A 19,154-nucleotide genomic window follows, 5' to 3' on the forward strand; every position below is an offset into this window, starting at 1 on the left:
AGGTTGTCATCAGCACTTGAAGTTAGGGGGGGTCAGGGGAGTGGGTGGTTGAGGGTTGTAGGTGTGTGTAGGGAGTCGTAGGACCGGATTCGAGAGAGGAGATAGAGGCTCTCTAGTGCTTTACTCCTCGTGTTGTGCATTCCTGAACGCCGTCCCAGGGTTGTGCGGTAAACAAAAGCTTGCTGTAAAGCGACACCATGCTGTAAATCGAGGCACTCAGCGGGAATGTTTCCACCGTGCAGAGAAGATATGTAAACGCTGATGAGAAAAAATGGCACAGTTGGCCAGGCGGAGTGAGTCAGTCAACTTCTGCCGGTGTGTATACACCAAGGTTTATGTACCTTGATCTTTTACAGTGGATAAAACCAAAGCACTGATTATGTACACACAACTGTCCTGTGAGGATCAAGACTTCACGCCTGGACTATCGGCCAACCAGATTCCTTTAGTCCAAAACCTGCCCCTCTCTTGAACTAATGGCGGCAAGGAGATGGGGACAAACTTGAGACTAAAACAGAGGAGATTTGATCCTCTGACTTCTCCATGACTTATACGGGCCGTAGTGCCAAACAGGGCCCCAACACACCCTTTGCCCACTACTAAAGGAGGCAGATGATCACACTGGGCATGGGTGGACTGTGACATCACCCATGGCTCTCCTGCATTCTAACATTGTGGCATTCCCGGGCCAGTAACAGACACTGCTGGAGCCAGTGGCTGGTGACGTCAGCATTTGGAATAGTAGTGCTGGGCAGCAGGATTGGCTAAGCCACGCTCCTTTGGGAGTTATTACGGCTTTCAGGACGTTTGAGGCTTTTTCATGGCGATCTGGCCACAGCCCAGATAATGAGCAGCTTTCGAGGATTTGTGTTTAGAACACGTTTTCTAGTCCAGATCTCTTGGGATGATTGTTTGTGCAGGCCAAAGCACAGCACACCCTTTGCGATTTGATTGACTAAGAAGGAAAGACAAATCGAAACCCTTTCCATGCCTGTATTCGGTCACACCGGTGAAAGACGTCGGACACTTTCTAAAGGCACTATAGTAGTGCTTGTTGAAACTGAACGGTCTTCTCAATCCCACACAACTGTTTGGTGGGTTAACCAGAGGCTACATTCCAGGGGATTGTAATGAACACAAACATGTGATCCATGAACTGTATGGCATAGCTTTTTCTGTCACACTAACGTAATTATACACACTACAGGATGTACAAGAGATTTAGGACAACACTGCTGACTGTCGTCACTATCTAGTTTCCGGGTGAGGCGAAAGGAAGCAATTCAAGTATATTTAAAAAATGTCTAGCTATGCAGCAGCTTGTTACCCATATAGTTCTATTGGGTATGTATAACAGAAACATAACCTTCTAGTCAATTCATACCCCCCAAACTATTCTCCAACATGATGGATCGGAAGTTACACCACATGGCATGGAGTTGTCTTGGTATTTCCGAACGCAATCATTCATTTTCATGCAAAATGTTCACTTTTCCCACCAATATTTAGGAATGTTTGAGTCCTGCAAGTGAAACGCACTAGTATAAATATTTATTTGAAGGAGTGACTCACAAAGGAAACACATGCACGTCCTTCAGTCCATGACTAAGACTGAGTGGACATCCAAGAGGGTGAACTCTCTGATAGAATCCATCTTGATCTATCTGGTTTCTAAGTGGAGGATATTGCATCACAAAATCTTGATCTGGGTTGATCTTGGACTCTGCAGGCCCAAAGACAATGCTATAAGCATCAATGAGATGAGGTAAAATGAGGTAAAAGTACTGTGAGTGTGACTTGGATGAACTGTCCCTTTTATTACTGTTTCTCAGGAGATCACACTACATTTGATTCAAGTACAGTAAAGTACAAAAACATGCACATATCCAAACACACCTGTGCACACTCGCACAAACACACACAAAGGGGTTGCTGCGGCTCAGATCTTGCGTTTCTTCCACTCTGGTTCCTTGTCAGCCTCTTCATCAGACTCTTCCTCCTCTTGAAAGATGGCATCTGGTTGGGTCCTGGCAGAAGACCGGGAGAAGGGGAGACAACTTACTATACATCTTTTACTTTGGTACAGTACAATACAACCATCCTTATTCAATCCAAATAAGAGGGTCGAATTCAGGGTCAACCCTCACTAGACAATGAAGACAGATGTGGGAGATGGAAGGGACAAGATAAAGAGAGAGAACGGAGGAGTAGTGAAAGGGAAAGGACACAAACCAGTGCAGCAGGACAGGATGAGATTAAACATTCCTCTATTTTTATCACTCTGTCTATTCTGAGCAGTGATTAAAAGCCAACATCTGTCCTGTGTGAGTTACGGAGGGGATGTGACACACACTCATAGAAACGTGCACAGACGTACGCGGAAAAAACACACACATAGGGTTGGACTATAGGAAGGAGTACGGAAATTAAGAATATGCTCTTCCAAAACCTTCACTAGTTCATCTCCCCATACTGGGTCAATTGGCTGAACCAGGCCACTCAGATGAGAGGCTACAGGTAGAGGTTACATGGATCAGGGGGTTTACTTAGGCCAGACTAGATCAGGGTGTGTACTTAGTCCCCTCCTGTACTCCCTGTTCACCCATGACCGCGTGGCCAAACACGACTCCAACACCATCATTAAGTTTGCTGACGACACAACAGCGGGAGGCCTGATCACCGACAATGATGAGACGGCCTATAGGGAGGTCAGAGAACTGGCAGTGTGGTGCCAGGACAACAACCTCTCCCTCATTGTGAGCAAGACAAAGGAGCTGATCGTGGACTACAGGAAAAGGCGGCCGAACAGGCCCCCATTATCATCAACAGGGCTGTAGTGGAGTGGGTCGAGAGTTTCAAGTTCCTTGGTGTCCACATCACCAACGAACTGTCATGGTCAAAACATACCAAGACAGTCGTGAAGAGGGCACGACAAAATCTTTTCCACCTCAGGAGACTGAAAAGATTTGGCATGGGTCCTCAGATCCTGAAAAAGTTGCACCATCGAGAGCATCCGGACCGGTTGCATCCCTGCCTGGTATGGCAACTGCTCGGCATCTGACCGTAAGGCGCTACAGAGGGTAGTGCGAACGGCCCAGTACATCACTGGGGCAAAGCTTCCTGCCATCCAGGACCTATATAATAGGCGGTGTCAGAGGAAAGCCCAAAAAATGTCAAAGACTCCAGTCACCCAAGTTATAGACTATTTTCTCTGCTACCGCACGGCAAGCAGTACCGGAGTGCCAAGTCTAGGACCAAAAGGCTCCTCAACAGCTTCTACCCCCAGGACAATTTACATTGACCCCCCCCGTACACTGCTGCTACTCACTGTTTGTTTGTTAGCTGTGCATTGTCACTTCAGCCCCACCTACATGTACAGATTACCTCAACTAGCCTGTACCCCTGCACACTGTATATAACCTTGTTATTGGTAAATATTTTAATATTGATAATATCTTCTTCTTGAACTGCACTGTTGGTTAAGGGCTTGTAAGTAAGGGTTTATGACATAGCCCCTCTAGTAATTAGCAGGATTTCTATGGTCAGATCCCACCAATAGAGTTCCAGACACTTTTAGAATCTATGCCAAGGTGCACTGCAGCTGTTCTGGCTCATGGTGGCCCAACGCCCTATTAGGTTGGTGTTTCTTTTATTTCGGCAGTTACATGTACCTGTATGGATGACGATGAAGATAACATCTCCATAACTCATCTCTGCACCTGTCCACTGGTGAGGTGATAAGCTATTGACAGACAATCCATTGGGATTGTGTCGCTAGAATTAGACTGATGCATAATGCATGTGAACACCCAAACAAGCAGAGACCAGAGCCAAGAGAGGTGTGACTGTTGCTGTTACTCCCAGAGGGCCAAACCGGGGCCAGGCTACACTCCAACCTCTAGAGCAATAGCATCAACATGAGGGAATCTCTCTCAGGGGAGTGACCTATTCTTACGCCTGGTCATTTTAGATTTTCGATCATTAAATTGAGTTGAAAGGTTACATAAGGTAAAACTGTCAACCCCAATAAGTTCATTCACTCATTTACTGTTCCAACTAAAATACCGTGAGCTTATCTCCTGCCAAACACCCTGCCATGAATTACATTGATACGGGCCTGCTCATACCATCAAGGGGTCCGATACGTCTACAGATGAATGTGGAAGTTCTCCTTCAACACCTTTAGATCCTCAGCCAAGAATAGCCCCGTTCTTTAGCCAGCGTGTCTGTGGACACTGAGGTGAAACACAAGCCCTCTCAGGTAGCTGATTGGTTGTGAGTGGGCCTCCAGGCCTAGGCTGCAGCTTTTTAAACATTCATGTGTCACCAAGCCAGCCAGGCAGGAAGGCTGGAACCTTAGCACAGCCACACTGCCATAAACTACACCCAGTGAAGACTCACCTTACTGTCTGTCTGCGTCATCCCAGTAGTGTGTGTGTGTGTGCGTGTGTGTGTGTGTACGTGTGGCCAGTCTTACTTGGTGTAGGCAGGGGCAACCCAGTAGGGGTTTTCGGAGGCCTCCTTGGCGTGTCGGAGGATGGCCTGGCGAGGATTGCTATCGTCTGTTTTGTCCAGAGCAATGTTCTTGACAATGAAAGAGGACAGAGTACCTCCATGGGCTGCCACGCGACCACCACGACCTGAGAGGAGACGACAACCACTGGGTTAGGAACACACGTAACTCATGCACAAGCACAGACAGACAGGCAGTGAGGCAGACAGAGACAGACACACCAGGAAAAGCATACACACCACCAAACATAGATGACAGAAAAAGTCTACCACAAATTTAGTGACATGCAAGGAAACACATTCCTCTTCCGCCAAAACATACACACATGAGAACGTTGGGAAAAACATCCTTGTCTCTGTAAGAGGGTATTTATGTTGCGTTTAAACATGGACTGGCACACACACACACACACACACACACACACACACACACACACACACACACACACACACACACACACACACACACACACAGTGAGGCCCAGCTGAAAGAGGAGACTTCAGTGATATCCTGTCTCCAGTGGGTTGGTGTCAGAGGTGGCTGTTAAGGGAGGGTTGAAGGAGGTCCTCTTGCAAGCAACCAGCCAAAATCCCAAACATTACACTACATTAAAAGGTAGGTTAATCAGGATGATAAACAAATGACAGTGAATTAGCCAACAAGTCATTCTCTCTCTACCTCTTTCTTCCACTTTCTCCATCTCGAGGAAGAAGATATGGGACGTTTCAAGAGGAAAGCTGGGGTGTAAACTTTCTCATCGCATCACAGCTAAACAGACAGCTGGGAGACATTTAGTCCAGAAAGGTTGTGCCCGCACCTCAGCTTATTGAGGGAGGGTGAGGTAGAGCGTAGAGGTTGACTGTATGCAGCGTGGACATAGGAGTTCACCTTAGTGCAGCAGCATCACTAGGCAGTTAGGGAAATGACACAGTGGCCAAACGTGTTAGGAGTGAAAAGCCCACAGGGGCTTAGAGTGAAAAGTATTTTTCACAGCGTGAAAATCTATACTGCTGTGTGACGCCGAACTGCAGCTGTATTACTGTAGAAAATCTAATCTAGGGTATGAGTGGCTTTGGATGAATGTGTCTGCCGTCTGGTAAGCAAAGAATGATCGAGTCAATTCATTTCAAGAGGAAAACACTTCCAACAGTCAAGCCCCTGGATGCACCTGCCTTGGGTAAGAAGTGTTCCTACCACCAGTAATAACACTAGTAGACAGATATAGTGGCGGTATTGGTCGTGTAACATTAATAACAGTAGATATATGTAGTGGTATTTAACTGCCAAAATAAAGGAAACACCAACATAAAGTGTCTCAATAGGGCGTTGGGCCACAACGAGCCAGAAAAGCTTCAATGTGCCTTGGCAAAGATTCTCTAAGTGTCTGGAAGGATGTGACACCAGTCTTCCACGAGAAATTCGATCATTTAGTGTGTTTACGATGGTGGAAAACGCCGTCTCAGGCGCCGCTCGAGAATCTCCCATACCGTAAGTGTTCAATTGGGTTGCGATCTGGTGACTGAGACGGCCATGGAATATGGTTGACATTATTTTCATGCTCATCAAACCATTCAGTAACCACTTGTGCCCTGTGGATGGGGGCATTCTTATCCTGGAAGAGACCACTCCCATCAGGATAGATATTCATCACCATAGGTTAAAAGTGATCACTCAGAATTAGGTTTGGGCGACATACCGTTTATAGCGTATACCGGGGTATTTCGAAATATAGACGGTATGATTTCCAATACCGTAATAAATTATGAATAATAATAGGGCTGTATTTTTCCATATACGGTGCCTTCAGAAAGTATTTATACACTTGACACAAATTCTGTTGTTAGAGCCTGAATTTAAAAGGAATGAAATGCTCTCTCTGTCACCCATCTACACACAACACCTCATAATGACAAAGTAAAAACATATTTTTATATTTTTTGTAAATTTATTGAAAATTAAATACAAAAATATAACTTTTCACACCCCTTTCAATAATTTGTAGAAGCACCTTTGGCGGTGATTACAGCTGTGAGTCTATTTGGGTAAGTTTCTAAATGTCAACCAGTGCATGTAAACTTCTGACCCACTGGAATTGGGATACAGTGAAATATACTGCTCAAAAAAATAAAGGGAACACTTAAACAACACAATGTAACTCCAAGTCAATCACACTTCTGTGAAATCAAACTGTCCACTTAGGAAGCAACACTGATTGACAATAAATTTCACATGCTGTTGTGCAAATGGAATAGACAACAGGTGGAAATTATAAGCAATTAGCAAGACACCCCCAATAAAGGAGTGGTTCTGCAGGTGAGGACCACAGACCACTTCTCAGTTCCTATGCTTCTTGGCTGATGTTTTGGTCACTTTTGAATGCTGGTGGTGCTTTCACTCTAGTGGTAGCATGAGACTGAGTCTACAACCCACACAAGTGGCTCAGGTAGTGCAGCTCATCCAGGATGGCACATCAATGCGAGCTGTGGCAAGAAGGTTTGCTGTGTCTGTCAGCGTAGTGTCCAGAGCATGGAGGCGCTACCAGGAGACAGGCAGTACATCAGGAGACGTGGAGGAGGCCGTAGGAGGGCAACAACCCAGTAGCAGGACCGCTACCTCCGCCTTTGTGCAAGGAGGAGCAGGAGGAGCACTGCCAGAGCCCTGCAAAATGACCTCCAGCAGGCCACAAATGTGCATGTGTCTGCTCAAACGGTCAGAAACAGACTCCATGAGGGTGGTATGAGGGCCCGACGTCCACAGGTGGGGGTTGTGCTTACAGCCCAACACCGTGCAGGACGTTTGGCATTTGCCAGAGAACACCAAGATTGGCAAATTCGCCATTGGCGCCCTGTGCTCTTCACAGATGAAAGCAGGTTCACACTGAGCACATGTGACAGACGTGACAGAGTCTGGAGACGCCGTGGAGAACGTTCTGCTGCCTGCAACATCCTCCAGCAAGACTGGTTTGGCGGTGGGACAGTCATGGTGTGGAGTGGCATTTCTTTGGGGGGCCGCACAGCCCTCCATGTGCTTGCCAGAGGTAGCCTGACTGCCATTAGGTACCGAGATGAGATCCTCAGACCCCTTGTGAGAACATATGCTGGTGCGGTTGGCCCTGGGTTCCTCCTAATGCAAGACAATGCTAGACCTCATGTGGCTGGAGTGTGTCAGCAGTTCCTGCAAGAGGAAGGCATTGAGGCTATGGACTGGCCCGCCCGTTCCCCAGACCTGAATCCAATTGAGCACATCTGGGACATCATGTCTCGCTCCATCCACCAACGCCACGTTGCACCACAGACTGTCCAGGAGTTGGCGGATGCTTTAGTCCAGGTCTGGGAGGAGATCCCTCAGGAGACCATCCGCCACCTCATCAGGAGCATACCCAGGCGTTGTAGGGAGGTCATACAGGCACGTGGAGGCCACACACACTACTGAGCCTCATTTTGACTTGTTTTAAGGACATTACATCAAAGTTGGATCAGCCTGTAGTGTGGTTTTCCACTTTAATTTTGAGTGTGACTCCAAATCCAGACCTCCATGGGTTGATAAATTGGATTTCCATTGATTATTTTTGTGTGATTTTGTTGTCAGCACATTCAACTATGTAAAGAAAAAAGTATTTAATAAGATTATTTCATTCATTCAGATCTAGGATGTGTTATTTTAGTGGTCCCTTAATTTTTTTGAGCAGTGTATAAGTTAAATAATCTGTCTGTAAACAAGTGTTGGTAAAATGACTTGTGTCATGCACAAAGTAGATGTCCTAACCGACTTGCCAAAATGAGTTTGTTAACAAGAAATTTGTGGAGTGGTTGAAAAATGAGTTTTAATGACCCCAACCTAAGTGTATGTAAACTTCCAACTTCAACTGTGTGTGTGTGTGTGTGTGTGTGTGTGTGTGTGTGTGTGTGTGTGTGTGTGTGTGTGTGTGTGTGTGTGTGTGTGTATATATATATATATATATACTTATATTTGTACCTTTATTTAATTAGGCAAGTCAGTTAAGAACAAATTCTTATTTACAATGACGGCCTACAGCGGCCAAGCCCGGACGACGAAAGGCCAATTGTGCGCTGCCCTATGGGACTCCCAATCATGGCTGGTTGAGATATGGCCTGGATTCCAACCAGGGTGTCTGTAGTGACGCCTCTAGCACTGAGATGCAGAGTAGACTGCTGCGCCACCCGGGAGCTTCTCTAAGAGCTTTGCACACCTGGAATGTACAATATTTGCCCATTATTCTTTTAAAAATTCTTCAAGCTCTATCAAGTTGATAGTTGATCATGGCTATAGCGCCATTTTCAAGACTTGCCATAGATTTAAGTAAAAAATGTAACTCCGCCACTCAGTAACATTCAATGTCTTCTTGGTAAGCAACTCCATTGTATATTTGGCTTCGTGTTTTAGGTTATTGTACTGCTGAAAGGTGAATTAGTCTCCCAGTGTCTGTTGGAAAGAAGACAAACAGGTTTTTCTCTAGGATTTTGCCTGTGCTTATAGCTGTATTTCGTTTATTTTTATCCTAAAAGAATTCCCTAGTCCTTGCTGATGAAAAGCATACCCATAACATGATGCAGCCACCACCATGCTTGAAAATATGAAGAATAGTACTCATTGATGTGTTGTGTTTGCTCCAAACATAACACTTTGTATTCAGAACAAAAAGTTAATTTCTTTGCCACATTTCTTGCAGTATTACTTAAGTGCATTTTTGCAAACGAGATGCATGTTTTGTAATATTTGTATTCTGTACAGGCTTTCTACTTTTCACTCTGTCATTTAGGTTAGTATTGTGGAGTAACTACAATGTTGTTGATCCATCCTCAGTTCTCATATAACAACCATTAAACTCTGTAACTGTTTTTAAGTCACCATTTGCCTCGTGGTGAAATCCCTGAGTGGTTTCCTTCCACTCCGGCAACTGAGTTAAGAAGGACGCTGTCACGTCCTGACCAGTAAAAGAGGTTGTTTGTTATTGTAGTGTGGTCAGGGCGTGGCAGGGGGTGTTTGTTTTGTGTGTTTCGGGGTTTTTGGGTTATGTTCTAGTTTTTCTATGTTTCTATCTAGCTTTTCTATGTCTATGTTGGTTTTGGTAGGACCTCCAATTAGAGGCAGCTGGTTGTCATTGCCTCTAATTGGAGGCCATATTTAGTTGGGTTAGTTTTCTCTTGTGTTTTGTGGGTGGTTGTTTCCTAATATAGTCTGAGCACCTTATGGGACTGTTTTCGTCATTTGTTTTGTGTAAGTGTTTTTTTTCTTCTCCCTTCAATAAATACGAAGATGAGCAATATACCCACTGCATATTGGTCCGATGATTTCTCCTCTTCTGACGACAAAGATTATGACAGACACCTGTATCTTTGTAGTGACTGGGTGTATTGATACACCATCCAAAGTATAATTAATAACTTCACCATGCTCAAAGGAATATTCAAAGTCTGCTTTTTTTCAACCCATCTACCAATATGTGAGGCATTGGAAAACCTCCCTGGTCTTTGTGGTTGAATCTGTGATTGAAATTCACCACTTGGTTGAGGGATCTTACAGATAATTGTATATGTGGGGTACAGAGATGGGGTAGTCATTCAAAAATCATGTTACCCACTATTACTGAACACGGAATGACTCTGTGCAACTTATGTGATTTGTTAAGCATATTTTTTACTCCTGAACTTATTTAGGTGTGCCATAACAGAGTGGTTGAATACTTATTTACTCAAGACGTTTAAGCTTTACATTTGTATTCATTTCTAAAATGTTCTACAAACAAAATGCCACATTGACATTATGGGGTATTGTGTGTAGATCAGTGACACAAAATCTAAATGTAATCCATTTTAAATTCAGGCTTTAACACAACAAAATGCGGAAAAAGGGGTGTGAATACTTTAAGGCACTGTATAATATATGTATGTATGTAGTGGAATTTTCCGTGTAACGTTACCTGGTCCAGTGACAGGGGGTTCAGGCTTGTGGGACTTCATTGGGTCCAGTCTGTCTTTCTCCAGCTGTTTCTTAGTGCTGCGCTGCCGGGCCTCGCGGAACATGGGAAGAGCATGGGCTGGCGGGAGAGAAGAAATGATCAAATATGAGAGAGAGAGAGAGAGAGAGAGAGAGAGAGAGAGAGAGAGGGGGAGAAACAGAAAACGAGTAGAAAACGCATACATTAACAAACACTTCAATAAGCCTAAGTGCAGAGCATAGCATAAAAGCCAAACACTCAAACACACCAAGTGGCCTCTCGCGAGGTCTATAGCACTCTGCCTACTGCCATGTTGGACACCAACACAATCACGTCCATGTTTATATTTCACAGTTTGCTGAACACCACCCCAATGCATGTCTGGGGAACTTTACAGCGTAAGTGTGTATTCTATGTCTATACCTGAGTTATTGCGTGTGTGTCCCCAACAGTATGTGTACGCTTGTATAACTGAGTAAGTACCAGTGTGTGTGTGTGTGTGTGTGTGTGTGTGTGTGTGTGTGTGTGTGTGTGTGTGTGTGTTTCCTCAGGGGTTACAAAGGGACACAGTGTGGGCTAGATGAAGTGATTTTCCATTCAGGAGCCCCTGTTGTCACTGCTCAGTGTTAATTCTTCTCCTCCATGCTACATTAAGCAAAAAGGTTACTGTTAACAGATTCCCACTCTTTTCTCAATGGGCCATCACCACGCTTCCTGTCCCCACTAATTTTCCAGCACAAGGGCACAAGTGCGTCACTCAGCGATCGCGGTCATCAGACACCGGCCTATAGTCTCTCAGCTTGTCTGGGTGGCGATGAAATCACATGATGGATATTAGAGAAGGGTTCTGTCACCTAAACAATAAGCTGTGTTTCCCTCCTAGTCTATCACGGCTCAGCCAGGTGTCTTGTCCTCCAGTTACCTCAGTGGAGTGAGAGAGTCTTCTGTATGAGGTTGAGAGAGCCACACGTCGTCCATGCACCGTGCAGCTGAGTGACTCGTGTGGAAATGACAGACTGGCTGGGTTAAAGAATGGTCAAGTGTGGTGGGTTGTAGGGAGGGGGGGGGGAGTGTGTTGATTCAGGAGAGGGGTGAGTGGGAGTATGAGACGGGAGTGTGTGTGTGTTAGCGGGGGTATCACGCTGCCAGGGTTGGGCGAGGTGGCTGTCCCTGGCGTGACTGGAGCCCTGGTGGCTGACCTGTGGCTGACGCGTGGCATCATGCCCTGTGGCTGTCTGTTCACTCATGCTCACCCCACGCCATCAGCTAATGGCAACACTCTGATGCTGCCTCTGAAAGCTGTGTGTGTGTGTGTGTGTGTGTGTGTGTGTGTGTGTGTGTGTGTGTGTCACGGTTTCCGTTAGCCGGTAATAGTCGGCTTTTGGACGCTAAAAATGTGAAAAGCAGATAAATAAAATTGGCGCCGGCCAATTATCTGGGAGAAGAAAAAAAAATAATCACATTGCTAAACAATGCTTTTTTTTGCCTATTCATTGATGGAAATCCCAGTTGATGGAAATACATTTGACAGGTCATGCTTATCCGTCTATAGGTTCATTTGCATAATTTTGTGTAATACAAAATGGCGCATGGGTACATTCGGTATGCATCTTATTTATCACATGCGCACAGCGTTACAGACAAAAAGCCTTTGAGCGGAAAATCTGTCAGACAACGCGAGAGCTGCTGCTAATCTCCTCAAATAGCTCTTCGTTGCTGCTAAGCTCCTCAAACAGCTCTTTGTTGCTGCTGGAGTGAAAAGTGTGCTTTTATAAGCCCAAACAGTTTTGATTGCTATGACTAAAATGAGCTACTATTTTTATTCCTCAACTTGTAATTGATGCGTACTTCCCATTCGCCATTCAAATGCATAGGCAACGGAAGGCAGGCTTCATCAGCGCGTCACACAGCACTTTGCAATGATCTAAAGGCAGTATGCATTTTGAAAACATACTTGTTTGAAACCTGAACGTTTTACTACATATTATGAGGCATGTCTTACCTTTTTTCAAAGTACCCTAGCCAAAATTCGACCATATCTGTGGAGGCAACCATTTTATAAAGACTTCCAGATGCCATTAAAACCAGTAACCTATTGTTTTATGAAGACTTCCATATGTCATTGAAACCAGTAGCCTATTTCTCTCATGTTCTATTGGTTTTCAAATCAACTTTCTTTCACCGTTCAGTAGCCGAAGGCACAATCCTAGCCATATTAGCAACCCATGCTAGTTCTTACATCTTTAGATCTCCCCTCTTTCTAGCAGATATTCATCTCTGTCACATGAAACCGCTAGCATGTGCAGTGTGGAACGAACATTCGTGCATAGCCTACTGAAGAAACAGTAGTTTATCAACATTTAAAGCTAAATGTTGCATCAGCCTCATTGCTTTTTAACGTTTAAAAAAAATCAATTATATAGCCTAGGCCTACTGGTTCTATTCATTCGGGATAGGCTATTTCTTTCTCAACAAGCTGACCAAAAGAATAGGTGAACTTTTCTACTATGGGGGATAGTAGATTGACATAGGCTAGTGATTTTGCTGATCGTTACTGGTCTTGTTGTCTGAGGAAAAGTACATGTGGACAGTTATTCTAACATCTTCAAAGTGCGCATTGGAATTCAGTAAGAAGAACGGTCAAATGTCCAGCGCTACATTTTCCCAACGGAAACCCTGGTGTATGTGTGTGTATAGTGTTCCGATTGTCTAACAAGCTTTCACAAGCCCCCCCACTCCACATCATGCAGTAATGCGGTGGCTTTCTGTGTTCTGGTGCAGTGCGTTTTAGACTAGGATGGCTGTCCTTCCTGGAACACTGTGACATATGGGAGGGAGCAGGTCACTGGTGACCAGATGGTTGTAGCTGGTTCAAGGTAGCTCCTACCGCTGTAGTACCCTTGAGAAAGGCACTTAAGCCAAATTGCTCTGGTAATTGTCCACCTCGTAAACTGACTAAATTGTATGCCTTGCACAATGACTTACCCTGAGGGAAAGAGGGTCTATAATGCCTATATGACAGTGTTAGGACCGACAGCTACTGTTTAACTTGAGTTACGACTACAAGGAGCTACTAGCTAGGAAATAATTAAGTGATCATGGATGGTATATGGTAGGTGTGTTGTAGATCTGATACTAAATAATGCACAGGTGTGTGTTGAGGTACTTACGTGTGATGATGTAGTCTTGCGTCAGTGTCTCCGCTTGCCTCTCTTTCCTCTTGCTCTTCACCACACACAGCTTAGCTCCCCTACACACAGAGAGATAGAGGAGACACCATAGAGTTCATATTTCATTATGTGGGAGACACGGTCAGCTTTATACACCGTTCTCAAACGTGGGTGACTGTAGCTTAGATACAGTACAGGCCAGTCTCTTCTGATCTGCTCCTAACAGGATGGAGTCTAGACAACCCACTTCCGACTAGTGTTGTCGAAAAACCAGAATATTGACTTCCATACTGATACCAGGTTTTTATTTTTTTTATTTCACCTTTATTTAACCAGGTAGGCTAGTTGAGAACAAGTTCTCATTTACAACTGCGACCTGGCCAGTTGTAATATCATGTTTAATATCATGATACTCGATACCGAAACAATACCACAGCAAAAAAAGAAAGTGTATTAGCTTAAGTCACTGAATAACCACTGGGCTTTAGTTTTTAAACATTGAACAATATGTTGATAAATGGTAGAACAACAAAATTAACAAATAGAATATCTTCCGTTCTATATGAAATTGCTTGAAATAATAAAACACCATATTAAATAACAGAAGAATCTTACATCTTCCTTATGCAAAACCATACCAGACAACAAAATAATTTTAAACGTACATCTAAACGGTTTTAAAATATAATTTGATACACGTTAAGCTGAAGTTGCTCATCTATGGCCTTAATATTGGGTCAAATGACATTCATTATACCAAAATCATGTAATGTATTATATGAATAGTTTGAGCCAAAACGACATAAAACACACACTTTGAAGCTTCTATTTTTTATTTTTATTTTCACCTTTATTTAACCAGGTAGGCCAGTTGAGAACAAGTTCTCATTTACAACTGTGACCTGGCCAAGATAAAGCAAGGCAGTGCGACAAAAACAACACAGAGTTACACATAAACAAACGTACTGTCAATAACACAATAGAAAAAAATCTATGTACAGTGTGTGCAAATGTAGAAGAGTAGGGAGGTAGGCAATAAATAAGCCATAGAGGCAAAATAATTACAATTTATCATTAACACTGGAGTGATAGATGTGCAGATGATGATGTGCAAGTAGAGATACTGGGGTGCAAAAGAGCAAGAGAATAAGTAACAATATGGGGATGAGGTAGTTGGGTGTGCTATTTACAGATTGGCTGTGTACAGGTACAGTGATCGTTGAGCTTCTCTGACAGCTGATGCTTAAAGTTAGAGAGGGAGATATAAGACCCCAGCTTCAGTGATTTTTGTAAATCGTTCCAGTCACAGGCAGCAGAGAACTGGAAGGAAAGGCGGCCAAAGGAAGTGTTGGCTTTGGGGATGACCAGTGAAATATACCTGCTGGAGCGTGTGCTACGGGTGGGTGTTGCTATGGTGACCAGTGAGCTGAGATAAGGCAGGGCTTTACCTAGCAAATACTTATAGATGACCTGGAGCCAGTGGGTTTGGCGATGAATATGTAGTGAGGGCCAGCCAACGAGAGCATACAGGTCACAGTGGTGGGTAGTATATGGGGCTTTGGTGACAAAACGGATGGCACTGTGATAGACAACATCCAGTTTGCTGAGTAGAGTGTTGGAAGGTGTTACGAGGGTATGTTTGGCATCATAAGTGAAGGAGGCTTTGTTGCGAAATAGGAAGCCGATTCTAGATTTAATTTTGGATTGGAGATGCTTAATGTGAGTCTGGAAGGAGAGTTTACAGTCTAACCAGACACCTAGGTGTTTGTAGTTGTCCACATATTCTAAGTCAGAACCGTCCAGAGGAGTGATGCTAGTCGGGCGGGAGGGTGCGGGGCAGCAATCGGTTGAAGAGCATGCACTTAGTTTTACTAGCATTTAAAAGCAGTTGAAGACTACGGAAGGAGTGTTGTATGGTATTGAATCTCATTTGGAGGTTTGTTAGCACAGTGTCCAAAGAAGGGCCAGATGTATACAGAATGGTGTCATCTGCATAGAGGTGGATCAGAGAATCACCAGCAGCAAGAGCGATGTCATTGATATATACAGAGAAAAGAGTCGGCCCAAGAATTGAACCCTGTGGCACCCCATAGAGACTGCCAGAGGTCCGGATGGGACAACAGGCCCTCCGAATTGACACACTGAACTCTATCTGAGAAATAGTTGGTGAACCAGGCGAGGCAGTCATTTGAGAAGCCAAGGCTATTGAGTCTGTTTGTTAACTTGGCTTTCAAAGTTTTTTGAAAAGGCAGGGCAGGATGGATATAGGTCTATAACAGTTTGGGTCTAGAGTGTCTCCTCCTTTGAAGAGGGGGGATGACCGTGGCAGCTTTCCAATCTTTGGGGATCTCAGACGATACAAAAGAGAGGTTGAATAGGCTAGTAATAGGGGTTGCAACAATTTCGGTGGATAATTTTAGAAAGAGAGAGTCCAGATTGTCTAGCCCAGCTGATTTGTAGGGATCCAGATTTTGCAGCTCTTTCAGAACATCAGCTGTGGGGGGGGGCTTTGGCAAGTTGCTGCAGGGGGTGCTGAGGTGCTGGCCGGGATAGGGGTAGCCAGGCCTCTATAGGCCTCTACGATTCCCAGAGTACATTTTAACTCCCAGGATGCAATGCTCCACCCAGGGCTGCTGGTGGGCTAGTGGCTAGTGGCCCACAAGCTCAGACAAACAAAGTACTCTAAATATACTGCTGTCATAAATTGAGTGCATTTCACATTACTTTTGGGTTGTCATATTATAATGCTCACATGAATGTCATGCTGAATATATGTTCATGTCATTGTCACTCAAAAAAAATTGAATTTACAATGCCTTTAGAAGGTATTCATACCTCTTGATTTATTCCACATTTTGTTGTGTTACAGCCTGAATTCAAAACGTATTAAATATACACTACTGTTCAAAAGTTTGTGGTCACTTAGTAATGTCCTTGTTTTCCATGAAAACATACATGAAATGAGTTGCAAAATGAATAGGAAACAGTCAAGATGTTGACAAGGACATAAATAATGATTTTTAATAATAATTGTGTCCTTCAAACTTTGCTTTCGTCAAAGAATCCTCCATTTGCAGCAATTACAGCCTTGCAGACCTTTGGCATTCTAGTTGTCAATTTGTTGAGGTAATCTGAAGAGATTTCACCCTATGCTTCCTGAAGCACCTCCCACAAATTGGATTGGCTTGATGGGCACTTCTTACGTACCCATACGGTCAAGCTGCTCCCACAACAGCTCAATAGGGTTGAGATCTGGTGTCTGTGCTGGCCACTCCATTATAGGCAGAATACCAGCTGACTGCTTCTTCCCTACATAGTTCATGCATAGTTAGGAGCTGTGCTTTGGGTCATTGTCCTGCTGTAGGAGGAAATTGGCTCCAACCGTCCACAGGGTATGGCATGGCGTTGCAAAATGGAGTGATAGCCTTCCTTCTTCAAGATCCCTTTTACCCTGTACAAATCTCCCACTTTACCACCACCAAAGCACCCCCAGACCATCACAGATGGCTTCAAGAACTCATCCAGCATCCTGTAATTTTTTCTGCATCTCACCAAAGTTCTTCTTTGTGATCCCATCACCTCAAACTTAGATTCATCTGTCCATAAGACTTTTTTCCAATCTTCCTCTGTCCAGTGTCTGTGTTCTTTTCCCCATCTTAATCTTTTATTTTTATTGGCCAGTCTGAGATATGGCTTTTTCTTTGCAACTCTGCCTTGATGGCCAGCATGTTTCAGTTTTCAGCTGCGCTAACATAATAGCAAAAGGGATTTGTAATAATTAATTAGCCTTTTAAAATGATAAACTTGGATTAGCTAACACAACGTGTCATTGGAACACAGGAGTGATGGTTGCTGATAATGGGCCTCTGTACACCTATGTACAGCTACAATAGTCATTTACAACATTAACAACATCTACACGGTATTTCTGATCAATTTGATGTTATTTTAATGGACTTTTAAAAATATTTTCTTTCAAATACAAGGACATTTCTAAGTGACCCTAAACTTTTGAATGGTAGTGTATGTTTTTTCTCACCCATCTACACACAATATGTCACGGTCGTCGTCGGTGAAGGAGGACCAAAACGCAGCAGGTACGTGTATGCTCATCTTGCTTTTAATAAATACAACATGAACACCAAAATAACAAAGAATGAACGATCAACAAAAACAGTCTGGTAAGGCACAAGGCTAAACACAGAACAATCACCCACAAATATCAAAGGCAGATAGACAACACCTGCCTTCAACTGAGAGTCCCAACCCCAATTAACCAAACATAGACATACACTCACTAGACTCCACATAGAAATACCTAAACATAAACCAAAACCCGGAATTACTAAATCAAACACCCTTTTAACCTCTACGGGCTAGGGGGCAGTATTGAGAATTTTGGAAAAAATATGTTCCCATTTTTAACTGCCTCCTACACCAACTCAGAAGCTAGAATATGCATATTATTGTTCAGGTTTGGATAGAAAACACTCTGAATTTTCTAAAACTGTTTGAATGGTGTCTGTGAGTATAACAGAACTCCTATGGCAGGCAAAAACCTGACAAGGTTTCAAGCAGGAAGTACCCTGTCTGACAAGGAGTCGTGCGTCTTGCATCTTTTTATTGAAAAGTAAGGATCTTAGCTGTAACGTGACAATTCCCAGGGCTCCAATAGGCTCTCAGAGCCCGGGAAATAACTGAAGGTTTACGAGGGAGCCTCAGGCTGAAACATATTATCACCTTTTGTAAGTGGCTGCTCAGAGGACCTTTGAATGAGGCGCGTGCACGATTCGCTCCTGAGGAGAAATTTTATTCGGCTGTTTAGGCTCAATGCATATTCCCGGTCGGAATATTATCACTTATCTACGAGATAAATGGCATAAAAATTGGTTTTAAACAGCGGTTGACATGCTTCGAAGTACGGTAATGGAATATTTAGACATTTTTGACACGCCAATGCGCCATGCGCGACACCGTGAAGAAGCATTCTGACAGTGTCTAGAACTCACGAACAAAACGTCGCTGTTTGGATATAACGATGGATTATTTGGGACCAAACCAACATTTGTTATTGAAGTAGAAGTCCTGGCAGTGTATTCTGACGAAGAACAAGCAAGGTAAGAACATTTTTCTTATAGGAAATGTGATTTTGGTGGAGGCTGACCTGGGTGGGTATCTAAATAGCTAGCCCTGTGATGCCGGGCTATGTACTTAGATTATTGCTAAATGTGCTTCATCCGAAAAGCTATTTTAAAATCGGACATATCGAGTGCATAGAGGAGTAATGTATCTATAATTCTTAAAATAATTGTTATGCTTTTTGTGAACGTTTATCGTGAGTAATTTAGCAAACTGTTAGTAAATTCCCCGGAAGTTTGCGGGGGTTATGCTTTTTCTGAACGTCACATGCTAATGTAAAAAGCTGTTTTTTGATATAAATATGAACTTGCTTGAACAGACATGCATGTATTGTATAACACAATGTCCTAGGCGTGTCATCTGATGAAGATCA

General features: G+C 43.7%; 1 protein-coding gene across 1 annotated transcript in view; it reads right to left on the reverse strand.

The window, feature by feature from the left end:
- Positions 1–1,793: 1,793 nt before the first annotated feature.
- wdr70 (WD repeat domain 70) overlaps positions 1,794–19,154 on the reverse strand; it is an 83,346-nt gene continuing 65,985 nt past the window's right edge. Inside the window, exons 15-18 of the mRNA XM_029709018.1 lie at positions 13,643–13,722; positions 10,455–10,571; positions 4,478–4,640; positions 1,794–2,027 (exon numbers count right to left, since the gene is read on the reverse strand). Of these exons, the coding sequence (XP_029564878.1) occupies positions 1,940–2,027; positions 4,478–4,640; positions 10,455–10,571; positions 13,643–13,722 (448 nt within the window). The 3' untranslated portion in view covers positions 1,794–1,939. The remainder of the gene's footprint in view (positions 2,028–4,477; positions 4,641–10,454; positions 10,572–13,642; positions 13,723–19,154) is intronic.

The sequence above is a fragment of the Salmo trutta genome, chromosome 23 (genome assembly GCF_901001165.1).
Source record: "Salmo trutta chromosome 23, fSalTru1.1, whole genome shotgun sequence".
In the NCBI taxonomy this organism is placed as follows: Eukaryota; Metazoa; Chordata; class Actinopteri; order Salmoniformes; family Salmonidae; genus Salmo; species Salmo trutta.